This window comes from Hippoglossus stenolepis, chromosome 13 (genome assembly GCF_022539355.2).
Source record: "Hippoglossus stenolepis isolate QCI-W04-F060 chromosome 13, HSTE1.2, whole genome shotgun sequence".
NCBI classification, from domain to species: Eukaryota; Metazoa; Chordata; class Actinopteri; order Pleuronectiformes; family Pleuronectidae; genus Hippoglossus; species Hippoglossus stenolepis.
The window spans coordinates 5,366,606-5,386,773 of NC_061495.1; the positions used below are offsets into that span (position 1 = coordinate 5,366,606).

At 43.3% G+C, this 20,168-nt stretch overlaps 1 protein-coding gene across 3 annotated transcripts in view; it reads left to right on the top strand.

Annotated features, from left to right (window-relative positions):
• hdac4 (histone deacetylase 4) overlaps positions 1-20,168 on the top strand; it is a 115,024-nt gene that overhangs the window by 48,427 nt on the left and 46,429 nt on the right. For 2 of the 3 annotated variants that reach the window (XM_035173924.2, XM_035173925.2), the window contains exons 4-7: positions 15,152-15,352; positions 15,480-15,625; positions 16,547-16,697; positions 18,752-18,872. In XM_035173924.2, coding sequence (XP_035029815.2) covers positions 15,152-15,352; positions 15,480-15,625; positions 16,547-16,697; positions 18,752-18,872 — 619 coding nt within the window. Of the gene's footprint in view, positions 1-6,396; positions 6,758-15,151; positions 15,353-15,479; positions 15,626-16,546; positions 16,698-18,751; positions 18,873-20,168 lie in introns of those variants that run through there. The other variant, XM_035173926.2, reaches the window with a different exon arrangement.

The window sequence follows — 20,168 nt, forward strand, 5'->3', positions numbered from 1 at the left end:
GTGCTCAGAGCCAGACTTGTTTTGTCTTCCAGGAGAACAGACAGTGCCTTAACCTACTTTGTCTGCATCATTGCCATTATCCTGACAGCTATTTAGGGGGATCTCTGTGTGTGTGTGTGTGTGTGTGTGTGTGTGTGTGTGTGTGTGTGTGTGTGTGTGTGTGTGTGTGTGTGTGTGTGTGTGTGTGTGTGTGTGTGTGTGTGTGTGTGTGTGTGCAGAGGGGATTTTTTTACCATGCTACCATGTCATGAATGTTGCATATGGTGTGTTTTGCCGTGTTGGCTGGATGGGCTTTGGCAGACGTCTGGAGTGTGAGGTTGTGTCAGTGTGTGAATTAGGGCTGCACGATGAATTGTATAAAAAAATCATGATCTCGATTCAGACCTAACTGTAATCTATGTATGGTCATTTCAAAATATAGCACAGCAAATACATTTTCATGTTCTTGCAAAATATTTGGAGCTGGAAGCTACTTTCACAACAAAACGAGTTTAAAACTGTTTATTCGAATCAGAAAAGAACAGACGTGAGTTTTGATGATGCCTTCAGTTTCTGTACTCTCAAAGTCTCCATTACTTTAATCAATCAGCAGCATCAAGAGCCTATGGCTTTGACCAAGCTGCTCAAATTATGACCTATCATCTCCCGGAGTACCAAGCTCAGCAGAGCTAGATTTGGACTTGTTGAAGTGTCTTGTCTCACAAGGGCTAGCATGGGCTAACACATATGAGATTCTTTCGCTTCTATAATACTTAGAGGTAGATATTTCCCTAGAGTTTACAGTTTTTTGAATTTAGTGTGTTTGTTAATGTGCAGGTGTAAAAATAAACAGGTGGATATTTAATTTTACTTCAACCATTCTTCACCCTTTCACATCCCGTTCACCTCACTTGTTAATGTAGAGGTGTGTTGTGAGAAGGCTTTTAAAAGTCCGAGCAGGACCATATGGATCTAGAAGGGTTCTCTGGAACCTATCTATTATGGATGACCACTTCAGGGCTCAGACCCTTTCTTTCCTCTTGCGAGGGTTTAGCTAGCTGCTGGCTGACAAACACCACCGTGACCACAGGTTTGCCTTCCTCGCTCCAGTAAGAGGAGTTCATTACAGAGAAGCCCGGAGCCTAATGGCTGCAGTGTGTCTGTCAGCGATAGACCGTGTTTCACCACAGAGTTGTTTAACAGAAAAAAATAGAACGTGTTTGCCTTCTGCCATTATGTGCAGCCAAAACTGATGATCAGCAACAGATCTACACCTTTTCTCATTGTCTGAATTCTTTATCCCCTTTGGGCTTGCACGTGGACTATTCTTTGTTATTGATGCGGTCCTCCATTTGTAACCATCCTTACTAGTTCTATGTCTGTTTCCATTATTGACAAGGCCCATATAAGGCACAATGCTATAATCCGTACTCTGTCCATAAAGGTCCAGCTTTAGTGCACAGTGGCATTCCTGTGACCCATTTGACTTTTAAGTGCACATGGAGCAGTGTGGTGAGCTGACATCTGACTGACAGCTCTCATAAGTTCAATTTGGCATTGCCGACAGCTAATGGCTCTCTGTCTGCTGTGAGCTTGGTGCAGACTGGGAAGGCATTACCATTGAGACGGAAGGAGAGGGCGTAAAATATGAATGAACAGAGAGATCCCCACTGCAGCCAAGAGCTCAAAGCAGTTATTTTTTCTTGCCATGACTGGGTTTGAAGAAGGTGTTTTGAAGCCTTGGTGATTTAAGGTCTGATAGGAGTTGATTCTTGTTATGGGTCATTTTTGTAGAGTGAGTTACCTCAAAGAGATCAGAAAGGCAGCCTCATGAAAACTAGATTTTAGGATTTTGTGATCTCTTGCGCGCGTATGTTTGTGAATCATTGAGACCCTGACATTTTATGACATTTAAACTCATCTTACCCCAACAACATAGATCCCCACTTTCTTAAGAAACCAGTACAATAATTATATACTGAATGGCTTCGCTGATTGACCCAATCATATCAGTCCCTTATGTCTCCTTAAGTTATGACTATCGGTTAAGGGAATGGCCCCAGACAGCCCTATTTCATCAGCTTAACCAATGTGCAATGTGTTCTTAAAGACGCGGGGACATATTCAGGAGAATTTGGTATGGTGAGACCATAACTCCTTGGGGGACCCAGATGTAACCTCAGACCAAGAACTGTAAGTGCCATTTGCCGTCATATAGCTGTGTACCCAGGCTAAAAGTCTGGGGCACAACTCCATGTTGACCAGATGTTGGAGCAGCTGGAAACGGTCCACCCCATCAAAGGCCTTGGTCATGTCAGCCTGCAGCACCCTGAGCACTGTTGGTTGTTTTATGTCTGTAGCCACTTACCAGGAATGTGTGGCTTTAACAAGGGCAGTTATGGTGCTAGACCAAGGGATGCAGGCCTGCTGGTTCCTACTTCCAGACATCACTGTGGGCATCAGCTTATTTATGATGAGACGTCCCTGTTTTGTTGGAACCGTTCTCTGCATGTGATCTTTGTTTAACCATTTAATGAGTTTACAGGTCAGGACTTGTGCTCAAGCCTTTCAAATTCAAAATAATATTTTCTTTATGCTTCAGCTATGCTTTATATCACTAATAAGATAAGACATAAAGGGTGCTGAAGTGGTGGGTTATCCTTTTCTCTATCAATTGAGCACGTTTTGATTGTTATGAGCGGTTATTGTATTGCTGTAGGGAGCCTTATTGTGGAGCTGGGGTGTGGTGTGAGCGTGTATTATAAATAACCCAAATCAATAATAAACGACACAGTAGCTTTCGTATTTGGAGTTGGGTCTTGGGTTCTCTTGGGAGATGGATGAAAAAAGCAATCCTCCTCCCACCATACCCCCTGTCACTGTGGGGGAGGAGGGGAAAGACAAGCTCATGAGAAGGTACAAAAATAAGAGCTGCTGTCTTTCTCCTTCTCCTAAGTATGGACCAGCTTGTGGTTGTAGTTTGCATGCGTGTGTGTGTGTGTGTGTGCGTGTGCGTGCGCGGGCGTGTGTGTGTGTGTGTGTGTGCACATGTGTGCATTATGAGGCGGACACCGTCCATTACTTATTAATCAGTCCTGTCTGCCTCGCTGCCATACTGTGTACTTCAGCATGCCTCGCAATCATTATGCCACATGCATTATTTAAGCAACACGCGCACGCTGACTCTGATGCAGATAGCTACACAAGCTATTTATCTCGGATATGCTCACTTATCGCCTTGTCTGATTCTCTCACAGGCTGCTGCGAATATTTCAGAGGTCTCTCTCGCTCGCTCTGTCTCTGTCTGTCTCTCATAGACATTTATTGTCTTATCTTCGGTCACAGGCCACTCTGTGCGAGGGTTCATTCATACGTGTTGTTTTCAATTGATGGTAATATTTGACCCACTCATTCAAGTCCATTATAAGCTCAAGGTCTCTGCATGAAGTTTGAGTGTCTGTGCACGTGGACTTGTTGAGTGTTAGAACAGATTCTGCCTGGTGTTGCTTTGCGAGCATGAACAGGTGAGAAATCCCTTAGAGCACAAATTCAGAAACTCTTGTGTTGAGTTAATTGTTTTTGTTGTGATTTGAGGCTTATGAATTTGGCTTGCTTGCATAATATGCTGTTCATGTAAACATGCTCCCATGCTTGGTAATGCCCTGGTGGTCTTGAACAATTTAATGCATGCCGTATTATGGCCAAAGAAAAACCTTTTCATAGATGTCCACATGCGCCCCACTGTTTGTTTTTGTTTGACAAGCCGCTTGCTCGCAACCACTGATCTTTGACCATGTCGGTTACCAACTGACCTAATGTCCATACATAGATTTTCAATGCAAAGTTAATGAGGTGCTCTGTTGCTCACAGTCACAGTTTAGCTACTGTCCTCTGCAGTGGTGATTGTACCTGGTGTAAACAATGAAAGGGTGTTTGTGTGCGTGTGTGCGTGCATGGTTTTATGGTTTTGGGTTCAGTAGCATTAGCTGTTATCAGTGTCATGGCTGCATGAAATCTAGCTAAGCCTTTGACGTCAATGGCGGCATACAACAAGCTGATAACACAGAGTTTCTATCGCAGCCAGGTGTGTGGGTGTGTTGTCTCATCAAACAAAAGTTGGCTTCCTGGATGTTACGCTGAACTTCAAAAATAGCTCCTGCAAAAAAACACACAGAACGCAGGCCAACGTGCATGCATGGACCTTAAACAAACCCACACACACACACACACACACACACACACACACACACACACACACACACACACACACACACACACACAAATTGAGGAGGTGTTTGTAAAAACAAGATCAGTGTGTTTATATGCACTTAGATATTAAGATTATTGTTCGGTTTGTGAAGTAACCAACAGTTTCTTTTATTGAGGTAAACAGCTAGTTATGTTGCCATGTTTTTGATAGAGTCCCCTAATTTCTGTGCGCAAACCTGAAGTAAAAATCTGATTTAAAAGTGAAACTTAAGTATTTTTCTCTCTATCCTAAAGATCCAACACATCTCTGGTCAACCCTGCAGGTTTTAACATTAATTTTTGCCTGATTATATATATTAGCAGACCACTTCGGTGTGTGACATCTGGAATACAGTGCTCTCAGCCCAGTCCCACTCTGGCTGTAAATGCCTCAAGCTTCATGTGCGACACATGCTGGATCTGCTCCAATGTGTCGAAGTAGCGACATTTCAGTGAAGAAGAAGAAAGTGCACAGAGCCATATCTGTTGTGTAGGGTGGGGAGCTCTGATTGTGTTGTTGTTGACAAAAAGCCTCAACGTGGTGTGAGTGAATGTCCTCCTCAAACACCTCAGAGATTGCTGTATGAGACAGTGTGACCCTTAGCGATGCATCAACGGTGTACATTCCTGTGAAAGTCAAAGAAAGCGATGAGCATTGGCAGTGCTGCTGACCTGACGTGCCCTCTTGTGCACAACAGGAACAGTGTTGGAATTTGTTGATCAAACCTTTAGGGTTTAATTTACACTTTTTTCAGCCGGCCAGATCTTCCCAGCGTAGCTCCAACCATATTCACCCTAGCACCTAAGGTGAAGCTTATGTTTCCTGTGGGAATCGAAATTTAGGCTACTGGTTTCCTCTCTTGTGTATTAGAGGACATTTGCTTGAGATTTAAACTTGTATTACAGCTCAACGTTGTGCTGTGCAAAACTCCTTGAGCATTTGCAACCAGCACCAGCAGGTTCAGAACACAAGTAGAATCCTGTCTCGTCTTCAGTGTTTGGTTAAAAGAGAATGATAAAGTAGGTACTTGCAAATGAGATTGATTCCAAATGAGGTAATATATAAAATTGCACTTGAGTAAACAGCTATTCACACTGCAGTCAGTTAATCCTTTCTCTTTCATTTCAAACTCTGTTCATAAATAGTTCCATTGCATTCACTCCCATTGGCTTAGTATCATAGTGACAGTTTAAATGACAGTAAGACATATGACAAGCGCCACCCCCAGAGGAGCACTTGTCATTAGTGGACCTTGATGCCGCTCAATAGACCCATTCTCCAGTCGCTCTAATTGCTTCTCATTGTCGTTCAATCAAAATCTCTTTATTCATATTTAATGTTCTTTTCAGGCATTGACGTGAATGTGTCTCAACTCTGATTCAGTGGCTCTCTCTTAATTTATTGTTTGTGTTTCTGTTCTTCTATACCAGCGACAGCCGTGACCTTTGTGTTTTGACAATGTCCGTATGTGCATCAGGCCACGCAAAACCTCATGAGGGAATTTCAAGTTTCAAATATAAAATATAACTTTTTTTTGTTTGGCATCTTGCCTTTATTGATAGGACATTGAGCATGGATTTGGGAGAGAGAGCTTAGCAACAAAAAAAGCATATAATTATAACAGAGATCTTTATTTACAACAAAGCATCCATGCAAGAAACGCAGACAAATAGTATTCAAACATATCGTGATGGGAAGAGGCCTCTCCTCAGTAGCTGTAAGCAGGATCCTCTGTGTGTGCAGTGGACACTTTTGAGTTGTTGTAAAGTGTTCTATCTGCAAAGCAAAGCAGCATCCATTATCGTCAAGTAAACTACACAACAAATGTTGGGCTGCTGATGTGTAGGAGAGTTTCAGCCAGAAGATGAACCAGAAATATCTTTTGAGTGCAACTAGTAATGCACATCAACAACAGTGGGGTGTGTGCATAGCAGAGAGCGTCCAACCGCAATGTTTGTTTAGTCACATTCGATTGAGAAGGTAGTCCCAATCTCTCCTCTGCCTCTCCGCCGATCGGTGTGGTAGGAGAGAGAGGAAGAGAGCGACTCCAGTAAAATGCTCAACATGCCTGAGACTGCCCTCTGATGTCACTGCGAGAGAGGGAGAGAGGGCGAGAGAGAGAGAGTGGGAGGGGACCAGAGGAACAGAGGGGAGGGAGGGACAGTGGCAGCCGGAGGACAGAGCGGAGCGCGTCAGTTAGAGAAACCGAGAGAAGCGATACAGTGAGAGACGGAGAGAGTGTGACGGGCTGAGAGAGAGAGAGAGAGAGAGAGAGAGAGAGAGAGAGAGAGAGAGAGAGAGAGAGAGAGAGAGAGAGAGAGAGAGAGAGAGATCTGCTCTCACCCTGAGAACCAGCTCGGTCTGCTGTATTTTTCTTGTGCTACAGTGGACTTTACGCCTCTGCTCAGAGTGTCACTTTTGGCTTCAAACCCACACACACTTTCTCTTCCTTGCTGAAATACTGTACACTGCACACACACACACACACACACTGCACACAGCAACCGGACAGCACGGCACCACTGATGGGTAAGAGCTCTTGTTGTTATGCACAGATTCTTGTGTCGTTAGCGTTTACGATTCATTTTTAAGGAGCTGCTTTGTGATTTGTGTGTTTTTTGCGTGTGTGATGAGTATTTACTGCTTATGTGTATTGATTCATTTTACATTGGTGTGTTTTGTTAAGTTGTGGTGTGCGAGTGTGATACCTGAGCGTACATGTGTTTACATGAACTTGTTTAACATATGGCTTTTTTATAGTGTGTGTGTTTGCTTGAGGGGCAAATGTGCGTGCGTGCGTGTGTGTCGAGTGAGAGAGTAAGTCTTCATCAGCTGTGTGGGTGTGCTGCCTTGAGTAGTGACAGTGTTTATTGAATGGCACTGATGTATGGAGACTCTCGCTCAGAACCACTCAGTGCAGCCTTTAACTGAATGGAGCAGATGGCAAGAACTGTGTGTGTGTCCCTCCCCACTGCTTGTTGTGTACATGTATGTATTTGTGTGTCTGTGCCTCCGTTTGGGTGGATAAACATGGGAAAGTTTTCTTCTTATTATGTGACTTTAAAGGGCTCCTTTGTAATTCTAATGAAAACTGTGCACTCTTGCAGGAGTAGAAGTTTTTCTCTGGATTACATTTTCCACCTTTCTGAATCATTGAATAAAACCAGTTTCATTAGCATTTTGGTGTTTGGCCCGTGTGCCTGCAGTGTCTCACCACACATTGCTCTGTCTTGGTTTCTGTGTGGTGTCTGTCCAGTGTGCCTGCATCCCAGTATCACTCGGCACCAACAGTTAATCTTCTGACTTCACAGGGGTGTGATGGAGTGCTGTGTATCTCTGTATACCAACCTGAAATCACATTATCTCCATGTAAATCTGTACATTATTAGATTAGATTAGTTACTTTGAATTGCTTTAGCCCAGCGGGTTAGCCCCGTCTGTCAATCGCACTGATTAGAGAAAGGAGGGATGAAGCAACTAGAGCTGTGGTGACTAAGAAAACAACAAGTGACCACACACCAGGAACATGCAATGCAACATTTACTGTTTAGTATTAGCACTTCTCAGTAAAGCGTTGAGCTGAATGCACATGCAGGCCATTTGTTGAATCCGTTGACTGCCACCATTGGTTCTCCCTGCGTCTCTAGCCCCACCCCTTTCTTCTCCTGTCCAACCAACTGCAGGTCACAATCCCACCAGTCGCCATGGCGTTTGCCTCCCTTCTCTGAGAGTGTGTGTGTGTGTGTTTTCACAGCTAAGAAACTTTACGTCAGCAATTATTGTTGTTTCTTAATCAGCAAGCTTGCGCTGCTGTCACCTGTCTGTGTCTTTGTGCTGCTTTATTTTTTATCACACACGCCCTCTGTGTTTTAACTATAAAAGGTTCCTCATGAATTGTGATTAGACATGCACGGGGTTTTGTCTGAGTGCACGGATGCAAGGTGGGGGCCAGGAGCTCCCTCTGGGAATCCTGCTCTATAAATAACTACTTCTGTGTGATCCATAATCTTTGCCTGATCACGGGAGAGGGGGGATGAGAGGAGGGAGGTCATGGAGCGAGGGGCCGGAGTCGTAGATGGAGACACACACAGAGAGAGTGATGGATGAAGGGATGAGGGAGAGAGAAGAGGAGACATCTCACTGGTCATGTTTGAGTTTTATTTTGGTGGGTTCAAGCTATTTCACATCATCACGTCTTATTGTAAGGGAATCTCACAACATGAAGTAAACACAATTTCCCGTCTGGAAATCAACAGAGTTTATCTCACTTCCCTTCGTACCATGTATGGTCTTTGAGCTACTGAAGGGACATGGACACATTTCGAATCTACTGGACTCATTTATAAATCTAAATTCATATAATTTCCTGACATTTTAGACAGTTTTCACATGACGATGATGTAACAAAGCACAGACATGCCATTTGTGGAGGCTTGACTTTCCATCTATTATGTTCATGAGAAGAGAGCAGCACCTTTTCCCTTTGTGAATATGAGTGTGGATTGCTAAGTGCTCAGCCATGCCTGCTGCAGGTATGTTATCATGCACGGTGCTGTCAGGGTGACTCGGCATGTCCGGCCACCTCGCCTTCATTTGGCACGGCACCGTGATGTCATGCCACATTCACAGAGTGCCATCCTCGTAAGCCGTGTCGATTACTCCACAGGTGTCGGCACCCCTGTCTTTCGGGCGCTGCATGTCGCCCTGTTGGCCTGTTGCTCCACACAAAGCTTTTGTTTATTGTAAACACGCCTCTGGGGATCGTTAGTTCAAGACCTCCTGTTTCGGTTGTCATGGTACAACTATAACAGTCTTGTAATACCACCGAGCCGTGTCAGCCTGACCGTGGACTCGTCAAGACTGATGTGACACAGATGTGAATCCTGTCTGCTGTCAAAATCTTTTGACAGCACCACGAAACAGTCTCTAAAGAGCCAGAGCAGAACCCTCAAACAAATTGAGATCTTCGCAGTGAGAAAACCGGTTCCGGCAGTTTAGAAGTAAGATCTGATTAAATAACAGCAGTTTTGATTTTGGAGAATCATGTGTCTCCATATCCAATATCATGCCAAGGTTTTGCACAGTCTAAAAGTCTTTTATTACATACATTCAGCCAAAAAGATGAGACTAGACAAGTACAAGCTTTTACCCTGAGCTCATAAATAGACTAGAAAAACAAGTCTGTGTGGTTCAGGTAAAGGCCATAGTGTTGACATATACAGTATCATAAGCTTTGAGTGTCATCTCTGGCTCTCAGTGCATCTTAATGGGCCAGCCAGTGTGGTTCAACTCTGAGTAGCTTGGTCGCGCAGTGATTGCACCACCTCTATCTCCAGTTCTCTCTGTGCCGCCGGCTCTCGTGGCCCCTCAGCTTGAGGATAAGTGGCTGAAGTGGGGCCAGCGACCACAGTTTTGTAAGCGACCGGCCATGTTAATTGAACGCAACATACACACAGACATTCAAGAATATCATTCGTTGTACCCCAAGGAAAAGCTCAGTAAATCCATACGAACATATATTTTTGCCATTTTGTGTTGGACGTTGACTTTCATCTAATCTTTTTCTTTGTTTAATCTTGTGCCTGTTGCTTAGGCTACCTGTTGTCACAGAGGCAGCTGCACACAGTAGTTTTAGTGGCTTTAGTTGGCAGAGACAGTCACATCGACTTGTTTGTCTTATGAATCATGTTGTTATTACACGTCACCTTCTCTGCAGATGTTTAATGTTTTAATTAATTTCGACTGATCTCCTCTGTGAGAATATTTTTGTCAGTTTGAAGCCAAGGAAGCAGAATTTCAGGCCGTGCAGGAGACCTGTAGGTGTTGTTTAGTGTTTCCCATACATTTATTTATTTGTTGCACTCTGAATCTGAAGGTCAGATATATAGCTGGAAAGGTACATAGCTGCTAGTAAATATGGACTGCACATATATATAATATTTATTGATACACTAAGTTATTCCCCCCTCAATCCCTGTACTCAGGGGGCACAAAGACAGCCAGGACCAGAGGCATCAGCGTAACTATTAAAACGAAACTAAGGAAAGCACACGTGGGGAGAGCTGAACAGCCCGACCTGTGAGATTATTAATTAAATGAATTAGTTTGTGATATCTCCAGATTAACCAACGCTGCTGCGGCAGCTGAAGCAGCAAGAGAAGGTTAGGACGAGATGGCTGTAGCTAATGAAGAGAGAGATGTAGGAGAGGAGGAGAAGAGCAGACAACATGCTGCTGCTGTGGGAGAGTCAGTCAGGGCAGAGGCAACAGGTGAGGTTACTTTAGCTTTATACTAAACATGATTCAGTTATTTATTCACCTTTCACAATTTATACTTTTCACTCATGCATTTCCATGCATGTGCATACGCTGTCATTTTTCTTTCCGCGAATGGTGTTTGTTTTTTGTTGTTGTATGTGAGCGCATGGAAGCGTGTACAAATGTTTCTTAATTTGTAGTTTTTGGGGGTGGGAGCCCTATTTGTTTATGAAACAAACAGACCCTTGTGAAGCCCCTGTGGCATGCCTATTGAGAAAGGCACTTGGGCAAGCGTACATAAATAGTGTGGGGTCGAGAGCGAGTGCCAGTCTAACTTCAGGGGCCCACCAGAGCCCCATTTAGAGAAAACGGGGGGCGGCGGGGCTTTGTGTCCGAAGCTCACCGGCGTAAGACCATATGGGAAAATGCACAGTAGAAAAGGCGTTAATTGAAGTGATGCTCCACATACATATTTGGCACCACAGGGCTAGAATGGCTAGCGCCGGAGTCTGTCTGAAAGGGCCCCAGTGTGCAAAGTGGCACTGTTTGAAATGCACTGATGGATGAAGTGCTTGATGGCCCCCATGAAATGTTTTGTTTGTTTGACCTTAATGTTATGTCTTATTAAACGGTAAACTGTTGACGGGCATGTATGTGTATGTATGCGTGCTGGGCGAGTCTGAGAGGTGGGGAGGTTACCACGGGTCACTAGGAAAAGCTTTGTTTATGTAACACGAGAGGTTGGCACAGACTGTGTATTGTGAGAAGGATAAACAGCGGCATCTTCCATAGCGGCTCATTTCTATTGGCTTGTTAGCGGTGCAGTGTCAAACATGCACGTCTGCAGGTCAGAGGTCCAGGTATCACTCAACATGTACATGCATAGCTTGCTTCCTTCCTCATGTCTCATCTTAAGCTGCATCTTCCTGCCATAATAAATGCTTGGTTGTGTATTTGTAAAAAAATAAAATGAAACCCCCATTATTGCATTATTAACACAAAGCCTACTTCAAACAAAACAGAAAACCAGAAGGGCACTCGGAGATAACATACCTCCGCCAAGGCTGATTGGCCCTTTTATTACCATATTGTTGTACATGTATTGAGATCAAATTCATCTGGATCTGAAATTGCACCTGTTCATATACATAATAGCAGTCTACACATGCCTGATTTTCATAAAGGTCTCTGCATCATCTATCTAATAATTTCCAGAATTCTGTCTGACTGTGGAACGCATATCAAGAACCATTCATCTTATCTGCATTGTTCAGGGCACAGGAGAGTGCAGTGTCGAATTTGGATACATGATAATAATAAACTTTGAATAAACAGGTGCTGTGTAGCAGCGGCGGCTTGGACTCATCAACATAAGTGACATTTTCGATCATGACAACGGTGTGTTCACGACGACGGCAACAACAACGTGTTGTCCTGTTGGGGGTTCTGTGGACTGAGTCCAGCAGCAGCTCGACTACTGCAGGTCACTTTTACAGTTTCAGAAAGAAAGCTGCAACCAGCATCACCACAGGCCAATCAAACAGCCCATTCCACACAGGCAGGGTTAGAATGGGCACTGCACTGATTTTGCAAAAACTAAAATACCAAATAAATAATTGGGATCCACTCCCTTCAACGAATCTGCTCCTTTGTTCAGACCCCACCCTTTTACCAAGTTTCAATGAAATTGGTTCATTAGTTTTTGCGTATTCCTGCTAACAGTCAGACAAACCGAAATGAAAACATAACCTCCATGGTAAAAATGGTTACTCCTGATGTCCACCAGCACTCAGACAAGTCCTTACGAGTATAGTGAAACAATTAAACACACACACATGCACCAGTGAAGCACCAGCATGTCTGGCCTGGGCTGGCCACACCCTTTCTTTTTTCCCCCCACTGTCCCGTTGGGTGGTGTCAAGTTTCCTCCTGCTCTGAGAAACCTGCCCGGTACCAAAGATGTCATTGGCTATCTCAGCAAGTAACTGCAACTCCAGCGCCACCTCATTGGTCACTGGGGATGCTCAGGACATCCATGTTACGGAGATGCTCCCCACTCGTCTCGGAGTATTGATGAGTGGCAGAGTGCTTGGCATGGTGCATGCTGGTTCTCCACAGGGCAGATATTGATCAGAAAAGGCTGAATCATGCAATATATCAGGCACAAATCACCAAATCCTTCTGCTGCATGAGAACCTTGTTTATATTTAATATATTTTGTAACTTTCAACTGTCGTCATAAATGTAACTCGTGCTGCAAACTGGCTTATACTAAAAATAGCATCGTCTGCTTTAGATTGAAAAATTAATCCTGCAAGTGCTTTTAATACATAAAGTAGCGTGTTGACCGTGTTGGAGCACATCACGCCATATTCCAGTTACATGTCGAGGGCTTTAAAGTTGGCAAACATTTATTAGAATTAGAATATCTGTTGTGTTGTGTTGTAGGATTGTAAAAGAACCGGTTTGTGTGTAAGCTGCCGTGTTGTTTGCTTGTTTTGGAGGAATAATCTGATTGCACTAATACTCGTTTTTGCATGTCAACCATGTGGATGCAGGGATTGTGTGTGTGTGTGTGTGTGTGTGTGTGTGTGTGTGTGTGTGTGTGTGTGTGTGTGTGTGTGTGTGTGTGTGTGTGTGTGTGTGTGTGTGTGTGTGTGTGTGTGTGTGTGTGTGTGTGTGTGTCAGCAGCACTACAAGCCTGTGCTATTCACTGGATTACTCAAAGAATAAATGTAGACAAAGTGTTTGTATTTCGTGTCGGGGACTTTGTGATTTTATAATCATTGGCTGCAAAACTGAACTTCAGTTTCTTCCCCACTGATACTTAAACTCTTTGACGCCATCTATACTTCTGATACCAGCACGCTTTATTACGGTGGCTTTCCGGTAAACGTAATGTAACGCTGAATGATCTGAATGTAGCTGACCAGTTGTGGTAACCATATCCATGGTAACAGCAGGCTCCACCAATCAGAGACGTTGCAATTACTGAGGATTGTGGGTAGTGAAGTCCTTCTCCTTGACATTGCAAATAACACATTTTTCTTAAAACACAGTTGATATCATAAAAGACCGGTGACTTCTACAGAATCACATCGTTTCACAATCTCTTAGCCTGTGGGAAATCTACCTCGGATGGTTACAATATTACGGTAGATAATCAAAAACTCTATTCAGTGAATCGATGGAACCAAGCTGTTAAAGGTCCAGTGTGGAAGATTTAGGTGAAAGGGATCTATCGGCAGAAATTGAATATATAATAATCCTAGGGATGTTTTCACTGGTGTGAAATCGCCTAAGTTGTACGAATTGTTGTTTTCTTTACCCTAGAATGAGACCTTTATATTTATATACTTTATATTTACATCTGGTCCTCTCTGCGTAGGCTGCCATGTTATTGACAGTAGTTCAGAATGGACAAACAAAACAACTTTTTAGTTTTTATGACTTCTGAAGGCTACCATTATGTTTTCCTTCTCTTTGGTAGGGGAGGGGTATTCAGCTGCAACATGCAACTCCACCACTAGATGTCACAAAATCCTACACACTGAACCTTTAAGCCCTGTATCAGACACCACTTTGCATTCTTTGTAGAATAGACGCATACACTGTACACAGTGCAATGCAGTCAGAGTAAGCAAAATGTAGTGTTACTGCTCACAGACACACAGTGGGAGTGGAAACACACAAACAGGCACAGTAAGTCTGTATGCGTGTCAGCAAATCCCTGCTGCAAAACACATCTTACATGAGGATTGTTTATGACCTCTGCTGCCATGTTTCCTCATTCCACCTGTGTGTGTGCGTCTGTGTGTGTGCGTCAGTCAGTTTTTTTTGGTCTGTGTACAGAAAGTGTGTGAAAGTGTGTGTACCGGGTTTTCCTGAGAATCCTGATTGTACAGATGTTTGTAAACACCATGGAAGCGAAGCTGCATCCTAGACACTGTGCTCTCAGCGCGGCAGCAGACTGTTGCCTCTTTAAATCCCAGACACATTTTCTGTTTTTGGTGTTTAGCTAATCCTCTTATCCAATGTATACAACTATAAAACAGACTTATGCGTGCATTACAAGCAACCGCAACCACTGTGAAGTGTAATGGCAGTGCAGTGTCAGCTGATGAAACAAGTACTCGTCAGTCTTATTTGGATTGGATAGGATCGGGTGATTTGTCCTGCTATTTAAGGATATAAAAAACATTTAGCTTTTAATTCATTATATAATTTAACAGTAAACAGATGTTATGAGAATTTTTCTAAAAAATATTTATATAATTTTGGACTTTTAGTTGTGTGGTCGATCTCCAACTCAGCACTGTACTGTAGCAAGAATCTATTTTCCCTACCGATCTGAGCTCTGCTACCCTCACAGACTAAACAGGCACATATTGGAGCTAAGATGGTTATTATCTGTTATTTCTACAGAGGAAATCCTAAAGGGAAAGGGAGGCACACTACATGTCTTGATGGGAGTCTTTGTTTTTATGTGTTTTCAGTTTTCAAATGGGTGGATGAAGAGTGTGATTGAATCTGTCTTCTGGTAAAAGTCATAGTTGATGGAATATGTTTGTATTTCTGCAATAAACCTTAAATTTTTAGCTGACGTCAACTTCTTTGCACTGACAGTATCTTGTCCTTTCTTTTTTGTGGCCCTCTCCTCTTTCAGTGGATGTGAGCACTGCAGCGCTGCCCACGCAGGTGCCCCCTGCCACCACAGCTCTCCTTCCCATGGACCTGCGCGTAGTGGACCACCATCACCACCACCACCAGCAGCCTCCCTTCGGCCTGGTTCCCCAAACCCACCCCCTACAACCTGTCTCCACAGCCTGTCCCTTATTAGCCGAGCCAGGCCGTGGGCAAGTCGTCAGTGAGTCAGGATGAGCTTTTTCTTGATAGTGTCTTGAGACTGAAAGTTGTTTACCCTGAAGTTTTACTACAAACGCATCCCTTGCCTCATCTGCTTATAATGACAGACTCTTTCTAATCTCATAAAGGCCACCCGGAGCAGCAGCTGCAACAGGAGCTCGTGGTGCTCAAACACAAGCAGCAACTGCAGAGACAGCTACTGATCGCCGAGTTCCAGAGGCAGCATGAACAGCTGTCGCGACAACATGAAGTCCAGCTGCAGGAACACATCAAGGTGAGGTGGTGGGAGATCTAGCTCCTCTCCTCTGCTTTGCTCTGCTCTCCTCTCCTCAGCAGAAATGCACCCTTCTCAAGGACAGTAGAAAGCATGTGCATTTGTACACTTAGTGAGTATAGATGTTGTAATTTGATCTGGTGGCAGCACTTTGCTGCTCAGTCATCTCCAGGACAAGACCACTGGTCCCAGTAAACCTTGTGTGTGTGAATCATGTGTGCGACTCACTCTGCTAAAAAGCCTCCCTGGTGTTGCTGTGACCACAAAGTCAGCCAATCAGTCTTGGCTGAAAATAACTCAGATGTGTGTCTTCCAATCAGCTCAGTCCACAGGTCAACATGGCTCTCATTATGGACTCCAGGCTGGTGATGTCATGTGCTTTCAAAAGGCTCACTTTCTAATTATTGGTTCCAATAAGCCATGGACTGCACCTTGTCAAAACAATGTCTCTTAACCCTTTGATACACAACATGGGTCAAAAGTGACCCGACTTTTTTTTATATATATATATCTTTGCAGTAAATTAATTTAAAATCTATTTTTTAATAAACTTTTGAAGTAAAAATCATTTTTGTATCACTACCCTTCTAATGCACAACATGGTTTAAAAAATGACCCATATTCATTTCCTATGTTATTTCCTACATGGCTGAGTGATTCTTTGCTATATTTTTGAATTAAATGTATTTCATCATTTAATATTCCAGGTATTCATTAAATATCTTATTTTTGATTACCACAAATCATTATCATTATTATTATTATTTTTTCTTTATGAACGGACATAAATATATTTTACACACATGAGTCAAACAGTATGTATTCACTATGGAGCACATGGCATCCATTTCACACAGCTGCTTTCATACAGTCATATTTTACAATCCATTACCCTCAATATCCTCGTCTTGTCTCCACCAGCACCAACAGGATCTACTGGCCCTCAAACACCAACAGGAGCTGTTGGATCATCAGAGGAAGATGGAGGAGCAGCGTCACAAGCAGCAAATGGAGAAGCAGCAGCGCGAACACAAACTCCAACAGCTCAAAAACAAGGATCGGGGACAAGAGAGTAAGTAGCAACATATTATGATGAGTGGGCAAAAGAGCCTCAGTCCAGTGCACCCAGAGGAAATTATATGAGATTGAAAAATCTATTATGTGTGTTGGTGAGTTTGCATTCCCATGGTTCAGTGAGTAGTTATGACTAAGCTCTTAACATAGCTGTCATGGTCGGGCAAGCATATATTCACTCTCTGCCCCCTGAACACTGCCAACATCTGCTGTAGCTGTGCTGAAGCATTTTGCCACAGCCGGAGACGCTTGACCCTTCGAGTCCCTCTGTCACAGCACCTGACCTTACATCACTAGTCCCAACAGCCTGACCTTGCACATTTAGCAAAGAGAACATCAGAACGAGATGGCCATGATATTCAAGAGGCCTTCATTTGGAGCAATACGATGAAACCAGACAATTCCCTGACTTGACCTTTAAAGAATAAATTGTTATTTTTGTTGCTTTTGCCATCGTTGTATGTGTTACGATAATGTTCTCACTAAAGTAAGTGCTGACAAACCAAGTTGTCAGCAATTGACTTAGTATGTAAATATCATAATAGCTGTAGAGCTGATGGCCGAACCCTAAAAACTAAAGTTGATTTAACATTTATCCTTATGATTTGAAAGCGCTGATATTATCTATTCTGTCTGGAGTCAGTCTCACCCAGCTGCAAAGTGCTCTTATTTTGTTATGACAAATAAAACTCCAGATTTTATACTTATGAAGGCATATTTCTTAGGTAGGAGGAAAGCTTTTTCAATTCTAGCTGTGCTAAGCCAATTGTTTCTCTTGTTCCTGTAATTGTTTTACACAACATAAATAGAAGGTGACAAGAAAGACTCGCCTCGCTTTGAATTGCCTCGTCGTTGAAAGGCGCCACACGAGAGAAGTTGCCCTGACTTACTGAATAGTGCATGTTAGCACAATATTTGCATCCACTTCATGCAGCACTTGAATCGCTCCTCTAATGTAGGAAAGTGTGTGTTTTTGCACATTTGCATGAAACAGCCAGATTTTTATTTTGATTATTGCTGCAAACACCTGCGTGCTCATTATTCATACTCATAACTTGTTAAATACGCTCATCAAAACACAGATGCTGTTTTATTCAGATTATTGGTTGTGTGGCTGTTAAATGGTCTCATGTGGGCGTTTCCAGGCAGCCTACGATGTGGATTTTGACAAAACGTTTCAATATGAATCCCTCTGATTTTATACTTAGTGATGGACCCACATTTGGAGCCACTACTTTTCTCCTTGACCTTTTTCTCAACCAATCCTCCGCCGGGCAAATTGAGCCTACAGTTTGACGTCTATGGAAGGAGAGCATCGGGTTGTAAACAGAGGAAGCTTTGTTAAGTGCTGCTGTAAATTACATGGAAGGCAGTCTCATAAAAGCCAATTTGCTTCAGTGGCAAAGCAGACATATTGGGATGTCAGCACTTCCAGCTGCACCATGATTTAGAGATCACATATTAGTCGTTGTCATTTTCACATACTCGTTTTTTTACCGCTTTCTCCCTCAAGCTAGCCACATCACCTGATATCACTCCCTCTGTCACATTCATAGAGAGATACCTCCCTCCCTTTTTATCGCCCGCCTCACTCTGTTTATGATATATTTTTTTAATGGCCTCTCTCTTTCCCTCTCACTCATCTGCCTCCCCAGACAATTTGTTTGTAGCTGTGAAATGAGGGTGGTAATTGAGGAGAGACCGGGAGCGGAGTGAAACTCATGATGTGTGTCTTCCAGGCGCTTTACACAGCACTGTGCTGTCGTCTTTTTGGAATCTCAGCGAATCTCTGAGCAGGATTATACAATTGTGCATGCAGTTCCAAACACATTATGTGTCATAGCAGGGAGCGATGTTGTCATAATCTCCACATTAGTGTCACTGATTGAACAGAGGTAGTACAGCGCTGACTTCTACAGCGATGCAATACAGAAATTGTTGCAATTTTGTGTAGGGCAACAGGGCTGTGTGTGTGTCTGTGTGTGTCAGTGCATAGTTTATATTTGTGCTTAGTTTACATTCCTTTCTTCCTGTGTCTCTGTGTCTGTTTAGGTGCCATCGCCAGTACAGAGGTAAAGATGCGACTTCAGGAGTTTGTCCTGAACAAGAAGAAAGCCCTGGCTCAGCGAAATCTAAACCACTGTCTGCCCAGTGACCCACGCTACTGGTATGGGTGAGTGTCACAGCAGACGGCGGCAGACCCACTCAGGATTTGACTTGTTTAACTCATTGAACGCCAGTTAAAATCAAGTTTAAAATCAAGTGAGAGTTGCATTTTCTTGGTTTCTCCAGTGTTTCTCATCATGTTGCCGCCTGGAATTGTAAATGTGCATCCTTTTAGGGCAAGAATCATCGTCACGTTCTCAAAATTCCCTTTTTTCAATTTCTTTGTGTGCCTGGCGTTATAAAGTTACAGTTAACTCTTAAAGAACTGGAGTGGCTCTCAGTTGAGCGCATACCTCCACCAAGGCAGGTGGACTAAATGTTACACACTCATAGATATCAGTCCACAAATATGCCTGTTTTATTTTTAAGGTTCAATGAATATTCCTTGGGAAATGGGTTCTTTCTTGGCTCATGTCCTATCCTTCCACCAAGTTCCACCAAGTCTGTTCTATATTTATTGCCTAATCCCAGCAGTGAACACATAACCTCCTCTGCATAAGAAATGAAAAACTGCTCATGCTCTTTTTTTTCCCCTTTTTCTTTCATTCTCTTTGACCTTTAATGTTAACTTTTTACTTGTGCATTTTATTTTTTGGGGGCTATAAAAGAAGAAAGGGTTAAAAAAGCATTCCACACTGATGAAGCCCCCATATTTATGAGCTTCTATTGTTTTCTGTGGTTTTATGAGCCTGTTAGTTGTTGTCTTTTCATATCGGAGCTCAGAAATCGTAGCGCTGGAAAAACACCAAACATAAAAGTCACAATGATGAGTGACGCAAAAAGTCCCTCACGGCGTGTGGCAAAACCCTGTGGCGGCGTGCACCCCTGTGGTGTGGATGTCTGTCGTTGATAGGTTTTCGTGCGTGCGTTGTAAGAAGTTCCCAATGTCAACATTTGCCTCTCGTGGCGTCCTCCTCAGACCTGAACTACAGAGAAAATGTTGAAGGAACAAGTCTTTTTTCTCTCCGTGTGTTTGTTGTCTGTGATTGACAGCTGGCTCCCTTTTGAGGTGCGTTTGAGTGTGCGTCTGTTTGAAGTGGGCACAGAGAGAAGACAATGGCACCGCTTTAAATATTTGAAGAGGCTTTAAGCATTCATTTTTCTGCCAAGGCGGGAGCTGATGGAATCCAAAGTGTGTGCGCCATCAGCAGGGAAAATGGTTATCGCTGTCATCACCATTTACCCTTTTCTTTGGTCTCTTACCTGTTTGTGTTCTCCTCTGTTCTTCCATACGTTTATCGCCTCTTTTAGCCTCATCTCTTCTCTCATCTCTCACCTTCTCCACCCTTGTCTCTCTGCGTTT